This window comes from Equus caballus, chromosome 7 (assembly GCF_041296265.1).
Source record: "Equus caballus isolate H_3958 breed thoroughbred chromosome 7, TB-T2T, whole genome shotgun sequence".
Lineage (NCBI taxonomy): Eukaryota > Metazoa > Chordata > Mammalia > Perissodactyla > Equidae > Equus > Equus caballus.
In genome coordinates this window covers 12,091,802-12,111,843 of record NC_091690.1, presented here as the reverse complement: position 1 = coordinate 12,111,843, position 20,042 = coordinate 12,091,802, and the positions used below count along the sequence as shown (strand labels likewise).

Sequence of the window (20,042 nt, the reverse complement as noted above, 5' to 3'; positions counted from 1 at the left end):
AACGTCTAGTATCTTTCTTGAAAGGCTTCAAATGTTCGTTACTTAAAAAGTCATTTTACACCTTTTGCTTTTGCATTTGAAAGTAAGCAATTAAGCAACACCACTGTGACAAAATAATATCCGTAGAGCCTTTTGTTGCTTCTGTAGACAGCAGTTAGGGGTATCAAGGAGGCAGCAAAGGGTGCATTTTGTTCTGTCAACAGGCAAGCCACTTTCCCTTTATCTCATTACCCAGCAAGAAGTGCTGCCTTCATTGTGCATGCAATAGTTGTCTTCCAAAAGCAATCTCAAAAGGCTCTCTGAACATTTTGTATCTGGCTTTTCTGTTGACAGACTGCTAAAGAGATGATGATAATCCAGGTTTTTTTAATAAAAACATATCTGAAATTTATATCACTGCGTATGATTAATATTTGTGATCACAATGACGGAGACAGGTCACAATTTAAAACTGAAGATAACACTTTCTATGGAAATGTCTTTGCTGTTTCTTCAAAACGGTGGAAGTTATAGTTATGAAAACCATGATAGGTTAGAAGGAAACAGGACATATCTTTAGGATTAGTGGCTTGCTAAAACAGAACTTACCATTATTCAAATAAGTAGGCATTAAAATCCTAAATCATGATTTTAAAATTTTACAATTTAAGATGTCACAGCTTAGGCTTATTCTACCTCAATGTAAATTTAGAGGTGTTATATGAACAAATACAACTTTGGAAACCAGATTAAAAATTGAGATATGAGTAAAGTTATTGAATATATTTTTTTCTTTTTGTAAAGACAAAAATCATTTATATCAATTACCATTGCAATCCTTGCCTTTTAATGGGTCTTCTAATTGAATAACAGCTGAGAAATGATAAAGTTAGCATCCTTCTTGTTCATATAAAAGCATGTTCCCGTGGCTGTAAAAAACAATGAAACCCAAATTTAAGCGCTTTCCACGTTCATAATTTCAGTTGACCCTGGAAATAATACTGTGACATAGGCTGGAATAATTATTCTCCCATTCTTATGGAAGAAAACAAAAAAGAAGCTTTGTTCATGGTCTTTTGGTACTTGATACTATTTTGTGTCTTTTTTTTACACATGAGAACTTTTCTTGAAAGTTCTCACTCCCAGTACTTTCATCTCATTTTTATAAATCCCCAATCCTAGTTCTTTTCTCCTTTTTCTCCTTTAATTTTACAGGTTTTCTTTTCCAAAGTGTTATCCATGTTCAGCAGCCACCTCCTATTTCCCTAATCATTGAACTTTCTCTTGTCTATGACAGAAACCAAAGAAAGTAATATATACAGTAGACAAGAGAGGAAGTGAAAGGCTAAGAGGTTATTAGAAGCCAGAAGCGTGACAGAGAGAAGGGAAGAAGGCTCAGAATTTTGGAAGGAAGATGATGGATGATTGCTCATGTAACAAATCTTGGTGACCTCTTATCTCTTCTACCTCATCCATCTTGTTAACTCAGAACTAATGCTGCTCTCCTAAAAACTCACTTCTAAGAATCACCTTTGGCCAAAACCAACATCAGATTCTGGCTAATTCTTATGAGGGAAAATCACACTCTCTTAGAAAGGACATTAGAATTAATATTTATTAAAAAAAAAAAAAAAAAAGGAAGTTCTAACCAGAGCAATCAAGCAAGAAAAAGAAATAAAAGGGATCCATATTGGACAAGAATAAGCGAAACTGTCACTCTTTGCAGGCAACATTATTTTATATATAGAAAATCCTAAAGAATCCACTAAAGCACTCTGATAAATAATAAATGAATACAGTCAAGTCAGGGATACAAAATCAACATATAAAAATCAGTTGTGTTTCTATACACTAACAATGAAGTAGCACAAAGAGAAATTAAGAAAACAATCCCGTTTACAATTGCAACAAAAAGAATAAAATACCTAGGAATAAACGTAACTAAAGAGGTGAAAGATCTGTACACCAAAAACTATAAAACATTGTTGAAAGAAATCGAAGAAGACACAAAGAAATGGAAAGATATTCCGTGCTCTTGGATTGGGAGAATTAACATCATTAAAATGTCCATACTTCCTAAAGCAATCTATAGATTCAACACAATCCCTATCAAAGTTCCAAAAAAATTTTTCACAGATATAGAACAAGTAATCCTAAAATTTATGTGGAACAACAAAGGACCCCAAATAGCCAAAGGATTCTTGAGGAAAAAGTACAAAGCTGGAGGTATCACACTCCGTGATTTCAAAATATACTACAAAGTCATAGTCACCAAAACAGCATGGTACTGGCATAAAAGCAGAGACACAGATCAGTGGAACAGAATTGAGAGCCCAGAAGTAAACCCACACATCTATGGACAGCTAATATTCAACAAGGGAGCCAAGAGCATACGATGGAGAAAGGAGAGTCTCTTCAATAAACGGTGTTGGGAAAACTGGACAGCCACATGCAAAAGAATGAAAGTAGACCATTCCCTTACACCATGCACAAAAATCAACTCAAAATGGATTAAAGACTTGAGTGTAAGACCCGAAACCATGAAACTCCCAGAAGAAAACCTAGGCAATACGCTCTTTGACATTGGTCTTAGCAGCATATTTTCAAGTCCCATGTCTGACTGGGCAAGGGAAACAAAAGAAAAAATGAACAAATGGGACTACATCAAACTAAAAAGCTTCTGCACAGCAAAGGAAACCATCAAGAGAAAGAAAAGACAACCTAACAATTGGGAGAAGATATTTGCAAACCATATATCAGATAAGGGGTTAATATCCAAAATATACAAAGAATTCATACATCTCAACAACAAAAAAACCAAGAACCCAATTAGAAAATGGGCAAAAGATCTGAACAGAGATTTCTCCAAAGAAGATATACGGATGGGCAACACGCATCTGAAAAGATGCTCAACATCATTAGCTATCAGGGCAATGCGAATCAAAACTACAATGAGGTATCACCTGACTCCGGTCAGAATGGCTATAATTAACAAGACAGGAAACAACAAATGTTGGAGAGGATGTGGATAGAAGGGAACCCTTGTACACTGCTGATGGGAGTGCAAACTGGTGCAGCCACTATAGATATCAGTATGGAATATCCTCAGAAAATTAAGAATAGATCTACCATATGATCCAGCTATCCCACTGCTGGGTATTTATCCAAAGAACTTGAAAACACAAAGGCATAAAGATACATGCACCCCTATGTTCATTGCAGCATTATACACAATAGCCAAGACTTGGAAGCAACCTAAGATCCCATCAAGGGATGAATGGATAAAGAAGATGTGGTATTTATACACGATGGACTACTACTCAGCCATAAGAAATTATGAAATCCAGCCATTTGTGACAACATGGATGGTCCTTGAGGTTATTATGCTGAGTGAAATTAGTCAGAGGGAGAAAGTCAAATACCATATGATCTCACTCATAAGTAGAAGATAAAAACAACGACAAACAAACACATAGCAATGGAGGTTGGATTGGTGGTTACCATAGGGGAAAGGGGGGAGGGCAAAAGGCGTGATTAGGCTCACATTTGAGGGGATGAGCTATAATTAGTTTTTGGGTGGTGAACATGATGTAATCTATACAGAATTCAAAATATATTACGATGTGCATCTGAAAGCTATATAATGTTATAATCCAATATTACTGCAATTTAATTAATTAATTAATTTTAAAAAAGGAAAATAATATCTATTAAGGGTTAGCAGCCATTTGAGGAAAAACTCTAATATAAAATTTAGAGAACAAAGCAAAAAACACAAAAAAGCAACTTGAGTAAATTTTCTGAAGTGTTCTGATATGTTTAGAGTCATTATCACTAATGTCTCCAAAATTAGATAAGGGAAGATAGTGTGTCTTTGAAAGCAGAAAAGGAGTTATAAATAGAAACATTTTACAAACAAAAAGATGTTCTTGAAAATTAAAAACATAAAGCAGAAAAAAATTCCAAAGATACATTAGAGGATAAAGCTAAAGACATATCCCAGAGTATAATGCAAAATGATAAATAGTTGGAAAATAGGGAAGACAAGATAAGAAAATTAAAGGCTAATTTCAGAATGTTCAACATCCAAAAAAGAGTTCCAGAAACAACACAGAAGGAAGGAAAACAAGATTATCAGAGAAGTCAAAAATAGTTCTCAGAAAATGACACACTTTTCCTGATTAAAAGGTTTACTGAGTACCCAGAACTATGGAGGAAAAGAGATTCCTTCTAATAAAAAAGGTCATGTAATTTTAAGGCACCAGAGACAAAGTGAATATCCAGAACTGTATTTTTCAATAGCAACTATAAAAACTACAATGTAACAGAACAAGGCTTTCGAAATTATTGTCAGCCTAGAATTCTCCACCCAGCCAAACTACCAGTTAAGGTTGGAGATAGCACAAAATCATTTTTAGATTTGCAAAATCTCAAGAAATTTCCCTTCCATGCATGCCTTCTCAGTCAGCCAGTGGAGGATGTGCAGTGCCAGAACACGAGAGTAAACCAAGAAAAACGAGGATCTAGGATACAGAAGACAGGAACCAAACACAAAAGCAAGGCAAAGCAAATCCATGGGATGACGCTAAAAGGAAGATTCAAAGACAATATATTTCATCAAGTCTAGACAGTAACCACTTCAGATGAACTCAGAAGATATTCTTCAAGAAGCTAAAATTGGAAAAGCATATAATGTGTTGAATGTATTACAAGAAGATTTACATTAAAAGAGAGGAGAGTTTTGTTGAATTGGTTGTAAGTACATAGAGCATTAAACATACGAATAAAGAAAGAGAATTTTTTAAATTTTATTTTTTTATTGAGGTAACATTTGTTTATAACATTATATAAATTTCAGGTGCACATCATTATATTTCAATTTGTATGTAGACTACATCATGTTCACCACCCAAAAGACTAAGTATCATCCATCACCGTAGACATGCGCCTTTGTACTCCAGAAAGAGAATTTTTAACCACCAGGTTTCAGGATATAGAGAAGCTGTACCAAGACACCACGGCATACTTCTTGTCATTGCTATGACTAGCACTTGCATTGTCATAATGTAAATAGTTATCTAACAAAAGTTGTGATACAATTATATTGGACTGATAAGGGACCATGAAGCATATTTGTGTGTGTCCATGTGTGTTCAGGTGTGTGTGAGAAGGGTGTGAAGGTATGGTGGGAGATTGTGAAAGTGAGGTAAATCTTCAACTTAGGTAATGGGAAGTCCATAGATAATGCCAAACCTGGACAATCAGGAAATAGCAATGTTACTAAGTTATATGGATATAAGGATTTAAATTATAAAATAATCAGCTAAAATAGTTGAAATTTATTGCCTCTGAGGATCAGAAAATGGGGAAAATGAAGAATAAGGGACTGCTGAGTTTTGTAACAAGCTTATAGAGTCCTTAAAATATGTACATGTATAACTTTGATAAACAAAAATGGAGTTGAAAAGAAAATGATAGCTACAGAAAACAAAATGGTTATAGAAACTATTCCCTTATTGCTTAATAAAAGTTACATAGACATTATCTAAAGATCCATCTTAGAAATTATTAGTATTATAATGTATGTTTGGCCCTTGGCCTTTGACATCATTTTTTAAATTTATAAAGTTGTCTTTTTAATGAAACATCAGCCTGGTTGGTTTTGAAGAGGGCTTGGATGGCTAACGGATTCACTGTTGAAGCAAAGTCAATGAAAAACATTTGTGAATACGTCAGCATACTCTTCAAGCTTCTTGGAGAAGCATAATCTATTTCTGAGTTGCTGACATTTTGCTAGCTCCTTTGGGCATCACATTGCCATAGACAACACTGCCCGGAAATTTAGTAACAAGACAGATAAGGCCTGGTAGGGAGAGAAGTCTAAGTTCTTTAGGCTTGGTCACGTTGGAGGGGAAGATGGCTTATGGGATCTTTGGATCTATTTAAATTCTCTTCATAATGGGAAGTTTGTGACAGTCTTTAAAGAAGGATGGCTCTTAGAACATTTAGTGATAGTGGTAAGGTTTGAGCTCTTCAAGCTCAGAAAGACCTTAAGACGTAAAGTTATGAATCAATAAGGCGAAACATCCCCGTTGTAGCATTTTGATCAGAGGATGAATCACTTTCTCTTCTTATTACGGATTGAAAGCCTACAGTGAAGGCTGGCCTCTTTGACCACTGTCTCCATCACAGAAGCATTTCTTCCCATTTGCCACCTTGATCACAATTTTCTCAAGTCTCCAATGATTTTTTAGAACAACACCTGGCAAAGTCCAAGCATTAATTGTTCCTGATAATGAAATCTATGCTGTGGCATCTAGTTGATCCCTCTACCAGAGAAAGCTTTCTACCTGCACCCAACCCCTGTCCCACTCTCCCAAAACACACTCTCACCTGGCTCCCATTCATCTTTCCATTTTTAGCATGTAACTTTCTCCCAGAACCTAGGTTAGGTACCCTTGACATGGGTTTATCATGACGAACAGCTGATAACAAGACAATGTGCTAATGCTCAATTTCTCTCTTTAGACTATAAGATTTATAAGGGCAGAAAAATTTCTACTGTTTTTCACCATTGGTTTCTCTGGACCTTATACAGTGCCTGGCCGTGGCATAGGAGGGACTCAATAAATATGTTTTGACTTGAATGATTTTCTATTTTCTCTCCTTTTTTTTTTTATATTTTCACACTCTATATGGTGTGGGGGCCTGATTATAGGTCTTTCTTATGTCTATACCATCTGTGATTGAAACACATATATTAATCTCTGTGTGAGTGGCACAGAGACATTATGGGAGTTGCCAGAATTTCCACTCCAAATTGGAATGGAAATCTGTGAAGTGCTTGGCTTTCTTAAAGGAAGAGTTCTTGGAATCCATTAACAAATAAATACATATTCATTTTATTTTATAATTGGTCTAGAGACAATGAGACAACATCTAATACGCTTGAGGATGCATTAGATGAATGGCAGATCATTTGGGACACTAAAATCCTCCTACTATAATTTGTTCACAATCTCTCTATTTTATTATAGCCGGGGTACAGACAACAGACTGGCCCACCGGCGGCAGACAATTCTCCGTGAGAAGGGAAGAAGGTTGGCTAATCGAGGACCAGCATACATGTTTAATGATCACTCAACAAGCTTATCTATTGAGGAGGAACGCTTTTTAGATGCAGCTGAATATGGCAACATCCCAGTGGTGAGGAAGATGTTAGAAGAATGTCTCTCACTCAACGTTAACTGTGTGGATTACATGGGCCAGAATGCCCTGCAGTTGGCAGTGGCCAATGAGCATCTGGAAATTACAGAACTTCTTCTCAAGAAAGAAAACCTCTCTCGTGTTGGGGATGCCTTGCTTCTAGCTATCAGTAAAGGTTATGTTCGGATTGTGGAAGCCATTCTCAGTCATCCAGCTTTTGCAGAAGGCAAGAGGTTAGCAACCAGCCCCAGCCAGTCTGAACTCCAGCAAGATGATTTTTATGCCTATGATGAAGATGGGACACGATTCTCCCATGATGTGACTCCAATTATTCTGGCTGCCCACTGCCAGGAATATGAAATTGTGCATACCCTCTTGCGGAAGGGTGCTCGGATTGAACGGCCCCATGATTATTTCTGCAAGTGCAGCGAATGCAACCAGAAACAGAAGCATGACTCCTTTAGTCACTCCAGATCTAGGATTAATGCCTATAAAGGCCTGGCAAGTCCCGCTTACCTGTCGTTGTCTAGTGAAGATCCAGTCATGACAGCTTTAGAACTTAGCAATGAGCTGGCAGTGCTGGCCAACATCGAGAAAGAGTTCAAGGTAGGTCTTTAACAATAAGGACTTCACCCTCCACAGGTCAAAGTCAAGGTTTATTTATAAGCTTCCAATATGTGCTCAGCACTGTGCTAGTTACTGTGGACAGGAGATAATGTTATATGGTTTTTCAACCAGCTCTTTGTTATAATTGTACGTAGCAACAGTCATGATCACTGCCATTTCTCTAAATGATGTTCTACCATATACTAGACATTTTATATTTATTATGCCTAATCCTTATCCCAACATTGTGAAGATATTAGTTCCTTTTCAGATGGAGAGATGGAGGGATAGAAAGGTTAAGTGAGGCCCAAGATCAACAACTGGTAAATGACAGAGCTGGGATCAGAATCCAGGTAGGCTGCACTCGAAAAGCCAGATTCTTTCTCCTACAAAACACTGTTTCTATATTCAGAGCATGGTGACAGAGGCTGTTGAGAATAGAAAGATGAATAAGCTAAAGGAAGTCAGTTTAACTTGAGAGACAGATGCATACATAAATAAATATGAGATAAAGAGGAATTCAGTTACTAGATAGAGCTATAAGCCATGTGCTGTTGAAGTTCAGAGAAAGCAATATTTATTTCAGATTAGGTTTCAGGGAAGTAACGTGTAAAGTGGCATTTCAGCTGTATATGGCAGAATGAGTAGGATTTGGGGGGGGGGGCAGGAAATGAGGGAAAGGATATTTTAGGCCAAGATAACAGCAAAAGCAAACTCTTGTGGATATGAAGAAGTAGTCACTTAGAGGGAACTGTGAGCAGTCTTTCCATAAAAGGTATGGGGAGCCATATGTCAGATGCTGCCATTGCCTACATGGTTTGTGCTGCATTTGGAAAAGATGAAAGCTCAGATTCCTAGCCCAAGGTCATCCATACATATACCTCTAAACTCCCCCCAAAGGTTGCCCAACTTATCTTATACTGCTCATCACGGTTGCCCTGCATTATTATTGTTTATGATGTACTTTTCTCCCTCACTCAGCTATATGCTGCTTGCAATCAGGTCTGATTCATCAAGTACAGTGTTTTGCAAAGATAAATATTAGTTTTGTTTTTTCTATTCTATATGCCATGAGAGAGCTTGCCTTTACACTTCTTGGAGGTTTTAGCCCACTTTCCTGTGCAGTTTCTTGGTGCCACTGTCACTGAAAAAACACTGTTACAACCCAGTACGACATGTCATGTATCCATCTATCCTCGGTTCCTATCTATCCAGTCACGGAGGAAAAGGTAAATGGTGACTGGGACCCTCTGACTGCTCATAGGATGGAGGAAGGTACTTTTCCTCCAGCTGCCTGGCAGCTGTGAGCCCAGGACAAGCAATGAATTTTTTACAACCTTGTCTCATTCTTTCCTACTTTTTCACTTAACTCCTGGAACTCAGTGATCCAGAGAACTTTGCCATATTCAAATTAAAGCAGTCTCTTTGAAAACTGATTGTTTTTCAATTTATATTTAATTTTTATGGAATTTCACTGCTTAAGTTTCAACATTTCTGTTCCCGTTATTGAATCTTTGTTTACACACTTTTTCTAAACGACCGAAGAATTCATTCATTCACTTGTCTACATCTTTTGAGACCATGTTTTGCACCCAATACTGTATTGAGGTTGGAGGTATAGGACAAAATACAAAGACAATTCATCAGTAATCCTGCCCTCAGTTAGTTTATAACCTAATGAGTGATGAAAGACCTCTGTGCAGTAATATAATCCATGACAGGACATAACGGAGGGAGGGAATGGGCAAGTGGTTCAAAGGTGGGGAGAATCGCATCTAACCAGAATGTGAACTATTCGTTGTCCGTAAATGCATTGCAAAATGTGGAGGACCCCTTAGGATTATGAGGATTTAGAGACCGGGGCGTTCCTTTGTTTGTTCACTACACATTTTTTCTGCTCACGTGGGTGTGAAGTACATGGATTGGGCGCCTTCCCTCCATTCATGCTTTCTCTACACGTTTCCACTGTCTTTAGAAGATACCTAGATCCTCAAAATGAACCTACTTTCTCATAATGCCTTCCCTCTGTGAAGGTTTAAAGGCAAAGAAAAGTCTCTCTGAAAACATAAATCTCTTTAATAGTATGTAATTCTTAATATTTTAAAAAATCATTTTCAAAAATTAGTTTACTGTTGAAAGAAGGTAGCAGTTAAAAAAACGTTTTAAAAAATATATCCTAGAACTTAAAAATCAGCAGTTTTTGTAATTAGAAACCAGACTCAGAAAGTTCTTGTGTTGTACAAGGAGAAAGGGCAGTGCGTGGGTTTTTTTTTTTTTTTTTAAGTCTTTAGCAAACACAAAACAAAAAAGCATTACACTTTCTTTCTCTCCAGACATCAAGCATTCAAACAAATATTCTATGGTTGGTCCACAGAGGCAAGAACAGCCTCCTATGAGGGTGAGTCACCATTGCCTGTGTGTATAAACTCTTAGGGAAAGCGCGTTCTCACACCGTCCGTGGGTCCTGTGACACTCAAGCGGTTCCCAGCATCCCAGCCTCAGTTTACAAGAGGACGGGACCTGGTAGGGCTGGAGAGCTTAACGTCTCTGGTGAGCTTTCTTGCTAGATCAGCTGCTTCTACCTTTCAAAATAGCTTCTTTTGCCTTATTTTAAAAGAATATTTAGTCATTTTAGAAAATAAGAGTATAAAAATAAAGAAAATGTTAAAAATCATTCCTAGTTTTGCCACCAAGAAGTAAGCATCAATACACTGCAAACACGCCAGCACATATCTTCTAGTCCTGCTTTTAGTAGTCAAGCCCCTCAGCGTCTCAGGGAACAAAGATCATCACAGAGGCTGGACCAGGTCAGGCCTGCGCTTCCTCACAGGGACCTGAGAGATTGTACTGGCCGCAAGGAATCCTCTCTGCTCGTGGTCTTCAAATCCTTTTGCTCCCTTTCCACCTAGAGGACATTTGAAAGATTCTGTGTTCATTTGCACATTTTAAAAATGGTATCTAAAATTTTACTTTTGTAAGTTTAAATATTTTTAAGAGATCTAATTTCCCTGTAGTGTAAATATTCACATTTAAAAATAGAATTCTTAAATTGTTCCTTCAAATGTATCTAGGGGCCTCTAAGTGCTATGATTTGATGCCTACCATCACCTATTTTAAAAGTAAGTGAACAACTTCTTTTTTTTTCTTTTTCTGGTAAGGAATACTGGCCCTGAGCTAACATCTGTTGACAAGCTTCCTCTTTTTGCTTAAGGAAGATTGCCACTGAGCTAACATCTGTGCCAATCTCCCTCTATTTTGTATGTGAGATGCCACCACAGCATGGCTTGATGAATGGTGTGTGGATCCGCACCCAGAATCCAAACCCATGAACCCCAGGCCACCAAAGCAGAGAGTGCAAACTTAACCACTGTGCCACCAGGCCAGTCCCACCCACCTCTTTAAGATTCAGAATAGCTACATCTTTCCCTTTTCTCCTTGAGCTTCTATTTCCAGTCCAATTTCCTCCACACATGTGATTCCTAAGGTAATAGCTTTTTATTGTAAAGTCCCTTTAAATCACTCTATTATATGTATTATATACAACAAATATGTGTAATATGTATATGTATATATGAAAATTTAGAATTTGTTTTACTTCCTGTCATCATAAGGCTCTAAGTATCCAAAATATTCTGCAAAGAGTTACCATTATATTTATTAGTAGGACATTTGATCAAAACTACATAAATTGAGCACCCTTGTTCAAAATAACAAAATATATGCAAATTTTAAAACAAATTTTAAATATATGTCATACAATTCCTATTGGAAATGCCTTTTTAGTGCAATCAATCATGTTCTCACTTTTGCTAGATGTTTTTTTTTTTGGTGTTATTCATTCTTTACTTTTTATTTTATGTTAACCAGATTGAGTGATGTAGGAAAATATTAACGTACTGAATAAATTGAAGAAAGTTAAAACTGAAGTAATCCTAGGTTCTTTCTCAGGTGGTACATCTTTTTTTTGGTTTTTTTTTTTTTTGTATCCTGCTAAAAACATTTTGGTATGGTATGTCAGCATGTTGTTTTAGTTTTTGTTAACAAGATATATATATTATTAAAGATTTTACGGAATAAAATTGAAAGAGGGTTGACTATAGTTGGAATAAGTATTTCTTGATAGGATTTGATAACTACCTTACTGAATTAACCACGCCGAATGTGAAAGAAATCACATAAAAGTTTTATCCGTGTGTTTTAGCCAATATTCTGTGAAAATTTTGAGTCCTGGAAACCATTCCAAGTCATATTGAAAAGAATCATCCTTTCTAACCTTTTGTGACCTGCTCATTTGAGATGCCTTTCTTTCTAACTAATGATGAGTATTAAGAATAGTTTAAAATAACCACTTACATTTTAAATACATAAAAAAATGATTTTTGTATTCAGTGTTCCCTACTGACACCTTCTTTGCCATTTTCTCACTGGACTCTTGTTCAAGAAGGGTGCATTCTTTGACAATTGTTGGAGAATGAAGAGGCAAAGTACATTAAACAAAAATTATCATTATTCTTATCATCACACTACACCATACACCTAAATTCGGAATATCCCAACATGAACCAGCATGTTGTATTGCTATCACTGAGCTTCATCTTCATCAGAAATACGTATTAAGACAGGGAAATTCAGGAACTCCTCAGGGTCTATGGTACCCACATTAATCATTAAAAATGGGTTCCCTATTGTCTCCTACACAAGGTAGGTGACAGTGGGGAATTGTTTTGCAAAGGGGTCAAAGATCTGTTTTCAAAGAAATCAGTTTTAGGAAAGTTGAGGATCTGGCAATTGATCCCCTTAAAGTTATCAGTGTTCTAAGGCCCCTTGGAAAATCTTCACATATTTCTGTTTGAAAGCAGCTAATCTATTTTATGTCAGAAAATGAGAGCTTTCACAAAGAATTTGTTAAATCTCTTTCACAAAGAGCTCCCATATATCGTTGCTCTAAGCTCCTCCCAAATTCTCCCCTCCCATAAAATAGCCCATAGTCCACTAACAAGAGGCAGAGGAGTTGCTTCTGAGTTCCTCAGGCAATTTTGGTCTTGTGCCTTGATTCTTCTACACCAAACAAATTGCATTTATTACCCATGTCACCAGGTCTGTAGTTGGTTCCATGCAGAGGTGACAACCAGACCATAGCAGAGAAATCTAACAATTAGATGGAGCCACAGGAGCAAAAAGAAAACCAGTAGCCCTGAGGAATTTCAGGTCTACAAAGAGAATAGGTAGAAACCAGATTCAAAAATTTTTCACCCATTCAAATTAAATTTTTATATTGAATTATACTCCATAATTTTTTGCTTTGATAGCATAAGACCTCAGCCACCTTAAACCTGGGCTAAGCCTAATTTTGGCAACATACACTAAATCAATTAAAAAAAAAACCCTGAAAACCCAGAACTTTGACTGTTTTTGATACTGAGGAAGGAGAGAATAATTCCTGGCTTCTCTCCTTGACTCAAGACTAAATTAAGATAAGAAAGAAAAATCTTAAAGACTAGGAGATCAACGCAGTAGATGGTTTTGTCAGCAAATGCATTCTCTTAAATTTCACATTTCTTTTTAGTATCTCAGTATGTACCTATGTCTTACGTCTCTAAAGGCTTTTTTGTTAACTTACTTATATTTTAGATTGTTTGTGGTAACAAACAATGTTTCCTTTAATGAGCCGAAATCATCTCTTTTATACATTAAGGATTGTCTTCTTCTCTGTCATTCTGGATAAGTAGCTTTTCTAGAGCTTTTTTAGATCTTTCATGTCTTCCTAGGGATCTGTGCTTAGACATGCACATGGCCCTCAGATGCCTCTGCCATTGACTTTGAGAAAGCAGAAGGTAGAGAAACTATGCCATGCTGTTTTTAAACCATTGCTATGTTCTGGTGTTCAGAATGTTAAAAAATGTCTGCCATTGTTTGAAAGAGAAATATTCTCTAAGAAATGACTGAGTTGAAAAGTAGTTTTTGTCAGCAGTAACTGTCGTCAGACCTTAGCAGGGTGACAAAGAGTACAAGCTACATACTCTGCAAGATTCAATCACCGCATCGGAAGCACAGGGCTGGGGTCGAGACCAAAGAGGAAGGAGGAAATGTACCTTTATTGAGCTTTACAAATTATTCTAAAAGCGATTTATGCTATAATTCTATGATACAGCATCATTTAAGTTCTCTATAACTAGGAGAAATTAGCTGAAGGCCAGAAAATAAAGTGACCTTTCCAAGATCATATAGTTATTAAATAGCAGAGCAAGAATTAAAATCCAGGTATGTTTCATACTGAGACATGTTCATTTCTTTACATCACTCAACAATTTTTTCTCTTTTTTGAGGAAGAATAGCCATGAGCTAACATCTGCTGCCAATCTTCCTCTTTTTTTTTAATATTTTTTTTTATAGATTTTATTTATTTTATTTTTTTCCTTTTTCTCCCCAAAGCCCCCCGGTACATAGTTGTATATTCTTCGTTGTGGATTCTTCTAGTTGTGGCATGTGGGACGCCGCCTCAGCATGGTTTCATGAGCAGTGCCGTGTCCGCGCCCAGGATTCGAACCAACGAAACACTGGGCCGCCTGCAGCGGAGCACGCGAACTTAACCACTCGGCCACGGGGCCAGCCCCCCAGTCTTCCTGCTTTTGCTGAGGAAGACTGGCCATGAGCCAGCATCCGTGTCCATCTTCTTCTACTTTATATGTGGGATGTCTGCCACAGCATGGCTTGACAATGGTGCATAGGTTCATACCCGGGATCCAAACTGGTGGATCCCGGAGCCGCCGAAGTGGAAACTTAACCACTGCACCACCAGGCCGGCCCTCACTCAACAAAACTTTTGATTAGCTAACATGTGCTACGCACTGAGGACTCAAAGATGAGTAAGATACAGTGCTTGTTCTGAACGACATTTGAGTCTGTTCAAGAGAGGCAGATATGTAAACAAATAAATGCAGTCAAATGTATGATTGAGTGTGTTCTTGCCTTTGAATTTCCCATCTTAGTTTGAAATATATGGGCACAGAAAATCTCATTATGGCAGAATTTTAGGTGGAAGGCTAGTCAACAGTTAAGGAGGGAAGTTCAGTACAGCAACTGCTGACCAGTGTAGTCACTGCAGATGACAACAATCAACAGAAAAGTCAGTAGCATCTGACATATCTAGGAAAATGTTTTTCTTCAATTCTTCTTTGAAATTGTGTCTTAACTCATTTTCCCTTTTCTCTAGAGTAGTGTCCGATTAACTTTTATGTCCCTCACAACCCCACATGGTGGATGCTGTATAAATGCTTGCTAATCATCACCACATCAGCTCTGACAGAGCTCAATGATCAATGTGCCATTTGGTGACAATTATTGTGAAGAAAAGGAAGGCCTATGTGGTCCCAAGAAGCACAGATGGCTAATTCATCACTATATAGATAATAACTCTCTATACTTAACCTTAATCTTCGACTACATAATCCCATTTTACATAACTCCCATCTTAGTAAGACTATGGTATCTATCACAGAATTGGTGCACAGGATATTTTTTGAAAGAATGCACAAATGAATAACTGTTTTATTTCCAATATCTGTTCAGATGATACCCAGGAATCCCAACGTCCCTTTCTATTTGTTAGCACAACTTTGTGATGAGGGACTGAGAACATTTGGATATTGTTTATGAAATAATGAAAATAATAATAATAATTACTATTGATTCAACACTACCTTCTGCCAGGAACTTGGCATTTGTTATCTCATACATGTAATCTTCACAGCAACCCTAAAAAGTAGATCCTTATATTATCCCCATTTTACACATGAGGATTTTGAGGCTTTAAGAGATTAAGTCATTTGCCCAAAATCATGCAGCTAGTAAAATGGTTGTGCCTCATTTCAAACCGAGGTCTGCCCTTCTCTAAATCCACACAGTTGATTGGTGAGAATTAAGGCATGTATTTTCCCCATCCCTGTTAATTTCTTTGAAGCAAATTTCATTCATTATATAGAAAGAAGAGCCAGACATTACAATTACAGGCCATAACATCTCTTCTACTATGTAAAATCCAACTAAGATAACTCTTTGAAAGAATAATTTTAGCAGAGACTCTTTTCTGTCTTATAACCTCTAAACTCTGTTCTATTAGCTCACTATCAGTCATCTCTTTTCAACTGAAAGGTTAATAGGTGAGCACCCACTTCTAATTTATAATGTATGGTGTGGGTGTGTGACCCAAAGACACGACCCAGAATTAAATCAACCCACCAGCTTCAGCTTCGCTTTTCCTTTCAAGAAACCAAAATCACAGTGCTGTGTCTGGCTAATGAACTATACTGCCAACATTTCATTTTAAGTGAATTTACTAGTGAATTTGACAGAACTATGAAAGCATTTGTAAATGGACTCCAAGGTGAAAAAAAAGCACGTATTTCTGAAAGCAGAGTCTTATTCTTTCTTTTTTTTAAAAAATGTTTTGTTTTCCTTTCTACTTAAGAATATATCTTGATAATCAGCAGTGAATTGGAAACACGGTATTAAACAGCACAAAGCTCCTGCACTTTACTTTTTCGATCCATGTAGTTTCTAGTAAAAAGCGCCACCCTACTCTTGAAGGATCGTGTTCTCTTTTCAAATGTCTAATTTCACCACGAGCGTTTTAGAATTCTAGGGAGCATTGACAATTACATATTTGTCTTTAAAAGGACTAAAGACACATCTAGAATTGAGTGCTACATACAAGAGAGGCTAGGTGCATTAAATTTTGTCATAGCTCCATGGGTTCTTATGAATGTCAACAAATAGACTTTTCAGATCTTGCTTTTGATGATATAAAATAAAATAATTATGTTTTATGGAATTCTTGCTATATGCTCAGCACCATACTATGTACTTTGCATGTGTGATCTGTTTAACACTTATTTAATTTCACTAAGCCTCAGTTTTCTCCTCTGTAAAATTAGGGTAATAATAACACTGACCTCATAGAGTGGTTTCAACCTATTTAAGATCACATGGCTGAAAAATGGAAGAGCTGGGATTTGCTGACAGGTATTTCTGGCTCTAAGAGCCCAGGCTCCTAACACCGTGCTCTAGTATAGTGGACCTGCACAACACATGCACTTCCACATCTCAGGGTTTGTCCCCACGACCGTAAATGACTATTTCATGAAAGGAGTAAAGCTCTTTCCTTGTGACTCTGCTTATGCTCTCTGACCAGATACCAATTTAGAAGTAGATTGAGCCCTTCTCAGCTAAGACATAATTTGTCTTATCAATTTGCTTTTATACAATCTGTTTTGGACCTGCAGTTTGCAAAGTGTATCCTGTTTAGAAGTTACTAAACTGTACTGAAAGTTCATGTGGCATGACTTACAGAGAAGGAGCCAAATAGAGGCTTTATACATACCCAGTGTGAAGCTGTTTTCTGTATACAGTTCTCCCAAATTTTACCTTATTGACTGCCATCGAGAGCCAATCATATTTCTCTAACATCTTCCTCTCTTGATCTTTCCAAGGAATCTTTTCATCCTATCACACATCGGCAGCTTCAGGATGGAGGAGACAACTGACTATGAATCTATAAAGCTGGCTTTATGAGTAAACTCTACCACTGAAGCTGTGTGACCTCAGGGAGCCTTAGTTTTTTCCTATGCAAAATGGGTATAGTATTTGCCCTGCTTGCCTCCAAGTTCTTCAAGATCAAAATAGAAAAGCGTTCTACAAAGAAAGACACAAAGTGGCATAATTCTTAAAGGCAAAGGGTTTCAGGCCAAACAGAATTAGGTTTAAAACCTGATTTTGACACTTAGTAGCTGCGTGATCTTGGACACATCATTTAACCTAACAGAGTAAGAGGACTGTGAGGATTAAATGGGATAATATAATCCACTTGCAATGTGACAAACTCTGACTAATAGGTTTTCTTGATTCACGTTGGGTTATGAATAGTCTTTTTCGATGTGAGAGAAAAGAAGAAGGAAATATTAGAAAGACCTGAACGGAGATGTGAATACATGCTGTCTATAAGTTTGACATGATTTTGGTATTTGAGTATGATCTGCACTCGCTAAATCTTCCCAGCATGATACTAGGTCGTCAGCGATAAGTTACAATGAAAGCATTCTCATTGAATTTCTTTTCTCCAAAGAGAAGGATCTCAATTTGCAGACTTTGCATTAGCTCTTGCCTTTTGACCCTGTGCTTGGCACATAAAGTTCCTCAATAACAATTTATTAAATAGATCAGTGATATGTGTTTGCTTTTCTCTGGAACTGCTCCAAATGTCCTGTTTCTCAAACCAACACAGTTTACAAAGTCTTCTGAAGATCTAGCAAATGTACATTATGTGCCTAGCTGATGAAGTTATGAACATAAGAGAGATGCTGTACCCAAAGTAGTGGGAAAAGTTGCTTTCTTTATATTTCTCTTGAATCAATAGATGAGTTTGGCAAGAACACTACTTTTTAATAACTATGATTATGCTTTAGACAAATTTCCTTTTTTAGGATATGAAGAAAATCTTTATGGTGGTAAGATATTTCAGAGATCGCTGAGCAGAACAGCAATAAAAGCATGTTAAGAGAACTGTAAACCTAAAAATAGAATTTTTCTCTGTTTTCTCTAGAAACTATCAAGTCCCTGATAAATTCCGATGAGCAGCATAGTAAAATGAGTTACTTCTACATTATTGTTTTTTTGTTTTGCTTTGTCTTTCCTAGAATGACTACAAAAAACTGTCAGTGCAGTGCAAAGATTTTGTTGTTGGACTCCTTGATCTGTGCAGAAACACTGAAGAAGTGGAGGCCATTCTGAATGGGGATGTTGAGATACACCACAGTGGTGGAGATCGCGGTCGTCCAAATCTCAGCCGTTTAAAACTTGCCATTAAATATGAAGTAAAAAAAGTAAGGTCAGGCGTGAAGCCCCGTTTACATTATTTCAGTTTTTATTGGTGCTAAATAAGGATGAAGGGTTGGCATAGTTAGATTAAGCTGGGTTTTCCTAATTAGCAGTTGCACTAAGCAGATTGTCTAATGAATCATAAGAGCCTAGTTGTGAGGCATTTAACCTACCCTGAACACCAGTCTTTGACTTGTTTATGCATTGATTGTCACTTTCCTTTACTTAACTAATGACATAAGGACTACACTCATCCAGATTATAAAGCATTTGTTATGTGACAGAAACATCATTATTTAAGACCCAACTCCATTTTCCCGTCTGTTGATGCATTTCAGTTCCTTCTGCAGTACATTTGAATGTCTTCCGACTATATGTTTATTTGTGGAATATTTTTAATCTCTGTCTCCATATGATACCCATCCCCCTATCCCCACAACCATGACTCCTTTCTTAGGTTATATATCTTTAAAAAACACAGTTTTTAAAACTAGGTCTTATAATAAAAGTAATACATGCTTATGGTAAGTCTTCAAACAGTATAGACATACCGCCTTTCTATCGTCTCAATTCTTATGGAGAGTAGTTAATCACTGTTATATTTCTCTCCAAAAATTTATATCTTGGACATCTTCACATATCAGTAAATAAACATCTACTTGTTATATCATTATGTTTATTTAATGTTTACTATTTCAGGGTGTTTATTATTTTCTTTGTTTTGTTAATACAAGATGCTACAGTAAACATAGTTATTTATATAGCTTGCTTACTTGCATGAGTTTTATCTGAAGACAAAATTCCTAGGTGTGGAATTAATATGTCAAATTTTTATTTTTTAACTTCAAAACATTTACCAAGTTCCCCTTCGAAAGAGATTTGCCAGTTTACACACACACGAGCAGTGCATGGGAGGGCTTATTTCTTCTACTCACAATGGGGATTATTAAGCTTTACCATTTTGAGAAGATAACTATTGTATGCTGTTGAGTTCAACCATCCTTAAGACTCATTTGTAATTCTTTTATGTAAACTGTCCTTTATCTAACCTTTTAACATTCTTTACCAATTTTGATTTTAGGTTGTCACTGTTTATATATTAAATAAGGTTGCCCTCTGTCATATGTAGGGTTCATTTGTAAAAAGTAAATATGTGAGAATAAAAAATATTCTGAAAAGTAAAAAGGAAATTTTAATTGTAAAGTTTTCTTAATTGAAAGAGTTTGTGACACAGGAATAAAAAGAGATTTCAGTGGATTAGAATAGGCAGTCCAGAAATAAACCCATATACAAACATGGATTTAGTATAAAATAAGTTTAGCATGTTAGGTCAGTAGAGGAAAGATGATATACTTTTTTAAAAAAGTATTTAGAGGGGC

At 36.7% G+C, this 20,042-nt stretch overlaps 1 protein-coding gene across 7 annotated transcripts in view; it reads left to right on the top strand.

The window, feature by feature from the left end:
- The window catches only part of TRPC6 (transient receptor potential cation channel subfamily C member 6), a 128,843-nt gene that overhangs the window by 76,559 nt on the left and 32,242 nt on the right, over positions 1–20,042 (top strand). For all 7 annotated transcript variants that reach the window (XM_070272716.1, XM_001499621.7, XM_070272719.1 and 4 more), the window contains exons 2-3: positions 7,017–7,791; positions 18,483–18,668. In XM_070272716.1, the coding sequence (XP_070128817.1) occupies positions 7,017–7,791; positions 18,483–18,668 (961 nt within the window). The remainder of the gene's footprint in view (positions 1–7,016; positions 7,792–18,482; positions 18,669–20,042) is intronic.